The sequence below is a fragment of the Genypterus blacodes genome, unplaced genomic scaffold (assembly GCF_046128005.1).
Source record: "Genypterus blacodes isolate CSIRO-AG114 ecotype Tasmania unplaced genomic scaffold, CSIRO-AGI_Gbla_v1 ptg000029l_1, whole genome shotgun sequence".
Lineage (NCBI taxonomy): Eukaryota > Metazoa > Chordata > Actinopteri > Ophidiiformes > Ophidiidae > Genypterus > Genypterus blacodes.
Window position 1 is genome coordinate 3033422 of NW_027466842.1, and position 10114 is coordinate 3043535.

Consider the following 10114-nt stretch of genomic DNA (forward strand, 5'->3'; position numbering starts at 1 on the left):
GGCTATTTTTTGAATTGCTTTGTGGCAATGCGTTTCTATCATATCGGCCATGTGCTGTGTGTGTGTGTGTGTGTGTTAGAGGGGTTATGAAAGAGGGAGAGAGGGTTTTTTAAATTCTGTTATCACTGTAGAAAGTTGTCCCTTTATTAGGTACACCAGCACAACATAAAGCAGTTTATTCTAACAGCCCTTGATATGGAAATATGAGAGGCCATATTAGAGGTGAAGTTGTATTGATCATTGGATGTGTGTATATAAATGAGGTTGGACTAAACCTCAGAAACATCTTTCAGTATAACACAATCAAATCCAATAGAGGCTACAAGAATAAAGATGAATCAACAAAACATGTCCAGAAAACACCATCAGTAGGATTATTTGTACAACTATTGGATTGTCTTAAAATAAACCGCACAGGTGAACCTCCACAAACTGTGTGTGTGTGTTTGATACTATTATACATTTTGTTTGCTAAGCATCCTGTGTCGCAGCCAAGCAGCTACAGACATTGCAAATTCAGCAGAGTCCTGGCTGGCTCTTGCCCAACTTTGACAAGCACTTTCCTTTTGACTGGAATAAGAAAAGACAGAACAAAACCGACCCCTGCACATTCTGCTCCTCCTTGACCTTCAGTCGCTAAGCTGAATTGCAACAAAAAAAAGTGCTGTCTATAGAGCCTTTGTGCCATGAAAATCATTTCTAAATCACTGAGAGTGTGGTGAAATTGATAAACTGCCTTGCTGGTGATAAACTCAAACCATATGTGGGGATTTAACAACATAAATATCAAGAGGGAACCAGGATTTAACATTTAAACACACAGTATCTGCGGTGATGTAGTAGTTTTGTCCTGCCCTGTGTGAGAGACCCAAGCTGGCACTCTGCACTCTTTGCTCTGCAGCAGAAATGTGTTCAGTCCCACCGTGCTCCTGGTTCTTATTGATTATCCTCTGTGGGACAGCCTGGAATGCTCAGTGATTGCAAACCATAACAGCATGGAGAGGGACGCAGGGACGCAGGGAGTGGTGGGTGGCGGCGGTGAACGAGTGCAGCTCAGCATTTCTTTTTAAAGCTTAATGTGGCTGCAACATACAGCGAGACCGACACACACTGATTTGCGTGTCAAACTGGGCTCGTTCATGTAGCGTGTGTGCACAACTTGATGCATATTTACAGGTGTATGTGTACATTTCACACACGTGCTCCTGCAACAACTGCAGTGCAGCCACATCCAGGCTTCAGCTCAGTCTGTTTGCACTTCAGGTTCAACGGCGGGAGCTTCCACACACACCTTCTTAAACCGTGCTGAGTGTGTGGTAAAGCAAAGTTCACACACAAAGCAAAAGCATATCGACATACTATATGAATGTCTTATCAGAACGAGTGAGATTCTGGAAGGAAACAGAATTAGAAATACAGGGAGACAGGGGAGAGGTTCATTGTCTGTGTTTGTGTGTATGTGTGTGTGTGTAGCATGAGTCTGCAGACAGGAAGCAGATGGGGCTATAGATGAGCTACTGAATGATGAATGACAGGCAAATACAAACATGTGTGCGTCTACTGAGACCGATGCCGTGTCAGCCGGCAACACCAACATATCACACCAGTAAACACATGCACACATGCACACAAACACGCGTACGGATGTGTGCTATATCTCAGCTTTGTCTCAGGATCCTTTGATAAACAGACACAAACATCAGAATTCTAGTTTGATCTTGTGCTGCAAATGCTGCAAACCCTCAGCTGCTTATTCAGATGTGTGTGTGTGTGTGTGTGTGTGTGTGTGTGTGTGTGTGTGTGTGTGTGTGTGTGTGTGTGTGCCTCATAATGCTGATTGCTGTACAGTAGCTGTAAGTTACCCAATATTACCGTGACCGTGACTTGGTTGCTCCGTTATGGTTCAAATGAAATGAGTTGCAGAGACTAAACAGACCAGTTCATGAATAAAGCCATTAATGTTTCATAAGAGAAACAGTATTTACTTTGGTCTTTACTCTCTCACGGCTGTGCAAAACCCAGACGTGCCGCAGAGCCTGAATGCCTCGTGCAGACGGCCGATCCATGTGTGGCACAACCGAGCTCTGTTTCAGCATCTGAGGATAAAGAAACATTTCAACCGCTCACACACAGTTACAGTTAGTTTGGCTGTAAACCGTCGGCTAGGCTCCAAAACGATCACACACACCTACTCACACACACACCGACGACAGCATTAAACAATGATATTAAGAAAGTCATTGAAGCAAACTGACTGGCAGTATTTTAACAACATCCTGATTTGATTGGTTAGATCCAAATCAGGGATGACTTAGATAATTGGCCAATTGCTCTGTCACCTAAGCGCTTAAACTTATCTGAAGACAAAGCAGCCATAAATAAGAGATGAATGATCATAACCCCACTTACACTACAAGCCAAGCATGAGCAAGTTACTCAACTGCATCTCAAAATATGATTTAGCAGAGAATTTAAACACTGAAGGGCTAAAGCTCAAGAATAAAATGCAACAAAGTATCATCATTAACAGAGATGCTGGGGATTGAATGCATCACCGCAAATAGGTCACACAAACACAGGGCTGAATGGAGTCATGAAAGAATGACACAATCACAAGCACAATCAAACCAAATGCATAGGTAAGGAGAGCTCTAGTGAATAACAACATGATCTAAAACAGTCAAATAAACAAAGGGAATCAGTCAAAGGCCACTAAAATGCCTGTGTGTGATTTACGGTGGTTTGTGTGAATGTGTAAATGGAATAGTCTGTTCCACATATATTCAAATACACTTGATAACATCTTCAACAACGTTACACAAAATAAAAGCATCACACACACGAGCAACGTGACTCAGCGGAGGAATCAGAGCGAATAGTGAACGCAGGGTCGAATGCTGATTACAAACTGAATGTACTCCGGAAATCCAGCGACTGAGCTTTATTTCCTTATGATTTTCAAAACATGGCTTCCTTAATCCTCACTCTTTAGGAAGCAAGATGTTATATAAATAGCATCAACACTAAATCAGTTAATCTCGGGCATCCCTTATGACCCTGAAAGCGAAAATTGTGTGAATTCGTCGAACGCTGAACTATATGATAACCGCTTTGTTCTTGTTTAACATCTTTGTTGTCTTCGCTGGTTATTTATCATATTAGGCACATCACCGTAAGAATTTTTGGTTTCCTTGGCAATAAGAGAGCTAAATCCTGCTCCACTTATTCAGGTGAAAATGAGTCAATAGTGCTGTTGTACAAACCTCGACACCCACACACCATCCGCATGCTTTGTTGCATGAATTGCAGACTAGGGACATGTTAAAGCATCAAAGCAGAGAGGCCTGGCGTTAATAAGTATATCTGACCTATAGATTACCTACGTGTTTAGAGAAAAAGGGTTGGGAGGCCTTTCTAATTCAACATTTAACAATATTCATCCAGGAATTGTAATTGAGTAGCCGGGCAGTTTGCTACAACTAATGGAAACCGTGACACAACAGCTATTATCGGTCAATGAGTCGCCCTACGATTGAATCAGTGACCATCTGGCCACAGAAATATCAGTCTGCAACGTCACCGACCTGACAAAGAGAGTGACACACACACACACACACACTCGCACACATTGTTTGCTTTGTCAAGGTAAAAGCTCTGCCATTGCAACAACGCCGCACGCATCCACTGCATGTCTCTAAAATCAACTCCGAGCAGTTTGTCAGTAGTTCGTTTTGCGCAAAACACAAAAGGATTCCTGCAATAACAGAGAATAATGCAAAAGGAAAAATGGAAGTAATGAACCAAATCTATACCTATGCCTAGAACCACAATGGTATCAAATGATGAAAGCTATTACAAAAATGACAGAGAAATGATTATTCCTTTTCCTTAAGTTACAACACAACACCTTCTCTGTAACCGTATACTGGACTGGCCTGCACCCAGCCCCTCTATAGGTGTGGTACCAGCTCACATTGTGCTGAGTGAACAGATGAACACAGCGATTCGGGCGATTCTGTGTGCATATTTATATATAAAGTTACAGCATTTCTTCAGACTAACCTTGTTTTATTCTGAAGCTCATATTTCAGATGATAGATGAGAGAATGAGATCATTTCCCCTCTTTATGTCATTACACAGGGAGGCATATCCTCCCACTATAGAAAAGAGACTAAAACAAAGAAAACACAGAGAATTGATTGATTGATTGAGTATTGATCATGAATTAATGCTTCTTTAAACTGAGACCAGCAGGCTTATTTTGGGGGATAATCACGCTGTAGTACAAGATAACACAATTCTCAGTCAGCATAAAATGCCAAGTCACCATGGTAACAAGGGATGCAACGCGCTTTTGTAAAGGGAGATGGAAGACATGCAGGCTGTTCGCCACGAGCATCACCGCGGACATGGCAACTCATGGATGTATTATTAACACAGCACAGAAACACCGAAAACACCGAGGGTCTCGTTAGATTTGGGCGTAGTTGACGCCAAATCTCGGGTTATACTACGATTCACGTTGAAGCTCCTGATACATTATGTAACCGCGCGGAATTAGCAGATGTAGCAATTACAAGGCGCTGACGAAATTCACATTCACACATGGATGGATTCTGTGCCGCCCATGTATTACTGTTTAATGTCAGAACCCCCCCAAAAAATAAGTCATTAACCTATAAAGTTGCGTAATATAACAACTCCTTATAGCAATCCGCCCATCTAAAGGAAATCAGGAATCCCTGGAGAGGGAAATGTCACAGGAAAAACTCTATAAGTCTATAAAATGATATCCCCGTATCTAACAAATACCATTTCCGCCCACCAGCAGCGACATTTGTGTGGGGAAAAGAAGATTTGACAAGAAGGTTTAAGGGCAGGATGGAGGCGCCTACCTGTCCGCAGGTTGAAGGAGAATCGGGCTTCAACCAGATAAGGGGTATCGCTCTTGGACCGGTGTCTCCTGATCGGTCTGCGGTCTGTGTTCTCGGCCGAAGTGGTCGCCATCAAAACCTGAACCCGTGTCCAGTGATGACTGTTGGCCAACTGGGACAGGCAGGCACAGAACCACTGGGAGGAGGAAGAGGAGGAGGAGGAGGAGGAGGAAGAAGAGGAGGAGAAGCAAGAGGAGGAGGAGGAGGAGGAGAGGAAGCGTTTGTTGGTATATTAAAGGGATACAGTGGGACATCAAATCATATTGCGATAGTCCACTTCACAACTCAGTATTCCTGATGACGTCGACACCTATAACAGACACTATAGGGATAAACAGAAATAATACACAAATGAAAATACAACTGAGGCTCATAAAATGTATTTGAATACACATAGTTATCACACAAAGCAACATTGAACCATTTACTGTATGTTCTAACACAACATTTATTTTTATCCTGCTATAATTTCACTCAACACTTTTCCTTCAACATATGACACACACATTAATTTGCTTAGACAACAATGATAGAAACAAAAGATATCAGGGTGATGATCAATTTTGTGACTAACACCTATTTCCAAAATAGGATGAAATTGTTCCACCCAAAAAGCATCCTTAAAACAGAGGTAGATAAAGTATCAAAACGTTTAAATGAACATATCTATTATCCATAAACAGTCCATGATTTAGGCATGTTGGGATAATTTATACTATCAAAAGCAAAACGACAAAACAAAATAGAAAGATCAGGCGAGTAATGAATCATCTCCAGGTTGCATTGGCGACATTACGCCACTAGATGGCGGCATTTAGCCGTATTTTCCACTCAACTCCATTTTCTGCTATTGTGTTTGGTAGGCATATTTGCGACAGTTTGTGGCGTTTGCGGCCTCACAAAGTTAAATGCCGTGAGAGAGGTAAACAAGCAAACTTTGCGTGAAGAGCTCGATCGCGGAAAGAAGGAGCAGCAACTGCAAATAAAGCGAGTCTAAGCGAGTCTCCGGGGGTAAGTACGAGAAAGACGGTGTAGATGAGTAATCGTGTTCGCGCAGTGGAGGTTTAAGTTCCGTGTGTGTGAGGCTCCAGCTTTGACAGAGAGCACAGGAAGCTTTATTATCCTCGGATCACCATTGTTCACCCGCTGTGCCCACAGATTGCGCAACGTGCAACAACGGGTTACATTCGATACATTCTTACCTTGAGAGTAAACTTAAAAAAAGCAGTTGTGCAACGAGTCCCCTAATCACACACAGCTCGCCGCCATCGGCCGAATGCATCGCTTTGGAAAAACGCAACACATCATTGTAAGTAAAACGATTCAAGTGCACTACAGGAGTAAATACTGTAAAACCTGTTTGGACATATTTAGTTTGTAGGGCGCGGCTATACGGTTTGTTTTTGTTGCGCGGGGTTTCTGCCTTTAAACTCGATTCAACGTGACTCACCGCGTTTCAGTTTTTCGTTCGAATGCTACATTTAGCTGCAGAACAGAATCACTGCTGCACCTGCACAAATAGTTTCTTCATTTGAGAGCTATTTTCTGAATGAATTGTGTTTGACTCCATCGATGGCTGCGTGCCTGTCCACACGCACGCGCACACTCAGGCAGGTCTGCACCTAACAGTTTGGGGGCCCAGATTGTGAAAACAAACAAACTGAAAAATCTAGTTGAATGACCTCCAGCTTGGCCTCCAGCTTTATTTTTACTTTATTATATTTTATTTTATTTTATTTTCATTTGATCTTATTTTTTATTTATTTTTTATTTTCATTTGATTTGATTTGTTATTCTTTCTTTTTTATTTTTTTATTTTTTATATTATTTATTTGTTTCATTATTATATTTACATTTGGGTCCAGTTCAGTACATTCATGAAGGTGTGATTGAAAAGTTGTAAGCTTTAAGCTAAGTTGACAAAAAGACATGGGACATCATAACTGAGAACAGCTGGATCGTCTGACCACTGACTCAAAAAAAAGTATGACTTCGCAATTTCACCATTTATGCATTCATCTCGTCTCCTGCAGCAACAGTGAGGATGCTTCTCCGAAATCGAGTGGCTGTTGCTCTTGGTCTCCGCATGTGCTCCACACATGTGACCAGAGGACCTGTGACGGACGCAGCAAGACCCAGCTCAGGTCACATGATTGCACACACATGAGTTATTGTTGATCTGTCAGGCTAGTTTATCTTTGATGTGAGGGTTGATTGGTAAATTGAGAGCCTAGTCGTCTCACTTCAGATCTTTTAATCTCCTTCCAATCTGACATTTCTAGCAGTATTTTAATGTCAATGCCTCCAAAAATGGTGTTGTTTAAAGGTATAAGAAGGATATTTGCTTGCTTTAGTTGGATAGAAATGATATGACATAATATATCAATCATTTTAAATAGGTCCTGATATGTTTGCTTATATGTTTGTTTGTTTTCCTGTTGCTCTGGCAGACATGTCTGAATTCCGTGAAGTGTTTTCCCATGCCAAGCACATAGCAATCATCACAGGAGCAGGTGTCAGTGCGGAGAGTGGAGTGCCTACCTTCAGGGGAGCAAATGAAATGTGGAGGCAATGGAAGTCTCAGGTCATTTTTCACAAACACACACACACCCCTACATGGCTGTCATTGTCATTATCATTAATTTACTATCAATGGATCAATCTCAGCAATGCAGCAAATATTTACTTATAGAATGAATCAGAATTGCTGTTAAAAGCACAAAACTGAAACTTTGGGGTAGATAATCTCTCCATATGCTTCTTTTCAATTATCTGTCTAATTGTTGCATTTGAATATGAAACATTTGATTGAGCTTTGACACCTAAAACATTCTCCTAGTCAGTCTGAACCCCTTTGTTGTTGCACCTACAGGATCTAGCCAGTCCGGAGGCTTTCTCTCGCTTCCCGTCTCGAGTGTGGGAGTTCTACCATTACAGGAGGGAGCTGGCTTTCAGGAAAAAGCCTAACGCCGCCCACCTGGCCGTAGCGGAGTGCGAGGCCCGGCTGAGGAAGCAGGGACGCTCCGTCGTGGTCATCACCCAGTGCATTGACGACCTGCACAGACAGGCCGGGTCCAAACACGTGCTGAAGATTCATGGTGAGAGGCCAAAAGGATAATTGTGCTGTTTGGTTTGCAAGAATATGAGTCCAAGACGGTAACATTCTCAGGACTATAGACGTTTTGGTTACTCAACATGCTGAACAGCTGTGTGTTCTGTGTGCATAACCTCAGGCAGTCTGATGGAGACACGCTGCTTGAGTTGTGGACATGTGACCGCCAACCATCGAAGCCCCATATCTCCTGCTCTAAAAGGCAAAGGGTAAGCGGGGGCGGGGGGGGGTGGCACTTCTGGAGTGTACACACACACACACGCAGTGGAAAAACACGCAGCATATGTAGGCTGAGCTCTCATGTTTGATCCCTATATGAACACTTTGCTTTACAATCCACTGTGTTTGCACTCTTAATGTTTGACAGAGCACCTGGCCCAAACATTGCTGAAGCCCACATTCCCGTGGATAAACTGCCGAGGTAGGAACATATTGATTAAACCCTTTGATCAGTAAATGGCTGAGAGAGTGAATGTTATCTTATTTCCATAAAAAAATCTCCAGTTTTCAGGTTTTACCGTTGTGCTCTGTTGTTGTTTTCTTCCTCCAGGTGTGATGAGAGCGACTGCAGCGGTCTGCTGAGGCCCAACGTTGTGTTTTTCGGGGAAACTCTGGACTCCCACATCCTGACCAAAGTGGAAAAGGAGCTGGATACCTGCGACCTCTGCCTGGTGGTGAGTTCTCCTCGGTCGACGTGTTAGTTTCAATACGACACATGACAAATACTTCTCCTACTAAATCTACTGGACACGTGTCATCTTTTGTCTCCCCCTTGTTGTTGTTGACACACAGGTGGGCACCTCTTCCATCGTCTACCCAGCAGCCATGTTCGGACCCCAGGTTGCTTCCAGAGGGATTCCAGTGGCGGAGTTCAACTTGCACGCGACGCCGAAAACGGAATACTTCACGTAAGTCGGTCACACACCTCAAGCAAGGTGTTGTTTTCGGTCCAGCGTTCCGACATAACACAACATGCAAATGTGTGGATGCAAAGTGGAACCACATGAGGGAATCTGTGTAATTTCCCCCTAAATGTTCTTACCTTCCCTCTGTTTTTCTGTGTGTGTGATACACAGGCATCATTTCCCGGGTCAGTGTGGAACCACGCTGCCTCCAGCTCTGGCACCACATGAGTCAGAGGTCATGTAGGAGCCGAGGGACCCACTTTACATCCTGTATCTGTTTCATTTTCGACAAATGCGCTCGTACGCCAAATGCTTTGCCTTACGACAACTCAGCTGTATTTACTCGGGTAGGGGGGAGAGTTATATCAGATTTAGCTTTTAAGACTTTCAGATGGATTTATTGATACTTGAAGTGTGCGTCTGCCTGAACTGGAAATGGGGGATATATTATGTTTTGTGTTAAGTGCTGCTAGGATGACCAAGCAGGTTGATATAAGGAAGGTAAGGCACTAGTAAGGTGTCATATGCATGTATACATATCAGTGGGTGGAGCTCGTCTTTACATATCAGCCTAATCTGATGCTGGTGAGGTGCAGTTTGAGTTTAGATCCTCCTGATGCCTTTGTAGAATATCTCTCTTTGTAGCTTAATATACTAATGTACAGACCAAAACGCAATCTTACGCCTTTCAGAAACTGTTTACACGACCTTTGACCAAACAAACAAGCTTGTTTCAAACCTCAAGAGGCCAATGTTACAGATTAAAGCCAAGGACAGAGAGCGCACAAAGAGAGAAAGAGCAAGGGAGAGGGAGAGGAAAGAAGGAGTAAAAGCCAGAATCGGCACTATTGTTTGTGTGTTTTATGTCACTATGGTTACATATCATGAAAGTGTACATGATGCAGTGTTTTTTCTACAAATGCAAGTCAAGTTTCAATCAAAGATGTTTCAATCACTGTTAATGGAAACAATTTCAACCGAAAGCGACACGTCTCTTTTCGCTGCTTGTTTAAACTTCTTGCAGTTCTTCACTATGCAATTATTAAAAAAAAACACTAAATGCATAAAGTGTGTTTGTGTTGGTTTCTTTGTGTTGTGTTCCAAAGTGAACAGCAGATGCCAGTATGCAGCTTCTCATCCAGCCTGCATCCACTCAGTTCTT

General features: G+C 42.7%; 2 protein-coding genes across 2 annotated transcripts in view; one reads left to right on the forward strand and one right to left on the reverse strand.

Moving 5' to 3' along the window:
• LOC142994118 (phosphatase and actin regulator 1-like) overlaps window positions 1–6482 on the reverse strand; it is a 43099-nt gene extending 36617 nt beyond the window's left edge. Inside the window, exons 1-2 of the mRNA XM_076144793.1 lie at window positions 6138–6482; window positions 4897–5071 (exon numbers count right to left, since the gene is read on the reverse strand). Coding sequence (XP_076000908.1) covers window positions 4897–5008 — 112 coding nt within the window. The 5' untranslated portion in view covers window positions 5009–5071; window positions 6138–6482. The remainder of the gene's footprint in view (window positions 1–4896; window positions 5072–6137) is intronic.
• LOC142994119 (NAD-dependent protein deacylase sirtuin-5, mitochondrial-like) lies at window positions 5790–9757 on the forward strand. Its single transcript, XM_076144794.1, has 9 exons — window positions 5790–5946; window positions 6969–7079; window positions 7386–7519; window positions 7808–8033; window positions 8169–8256; window positions 8415–8468; window positions 8598–8721; window positions 8840–8955; window positions 9124–9757. Exons 2-9 carry the CDS (start codon window positions 6980–6982, stop codon window positions 9194–9196), a joined length of 915 nt encoding a protein of 304 aa, XP_076000909.1. The 5' UTR covers window positions 5790–5946; window positions 6969–6979; the 3' UTR covers window positions 9197–9757.
• Window positions 9758–10114: the final 357 nt, after the last annotated feature.

Excerpts from the sequence above, each read along its gene's own strand:
- LOC142994119 (XM_076144794.1), top strand. The coding sequence starts at position 6,980 with ATGCTTCTCCGAAATCGAGTGGCTGTTGCTCTTGGTCTCCGCATGTGC. Across the intron at positions 7,080-7,385 it reads CGCAGCAAGACCCAGCTCAG|ACATGTCTGAATTCCGTGAA; the intron begins GTCACATGATTG and ends TTGCTCTGGCAG. Across the intron at positions 8,257-8,414 it reads CCTGCTCTAAAAGGCAAAGG|AGCACCTGGCCCAAACATTG; the intron begins GTAAGCGGGGGC and ends AATGTTTGACAG.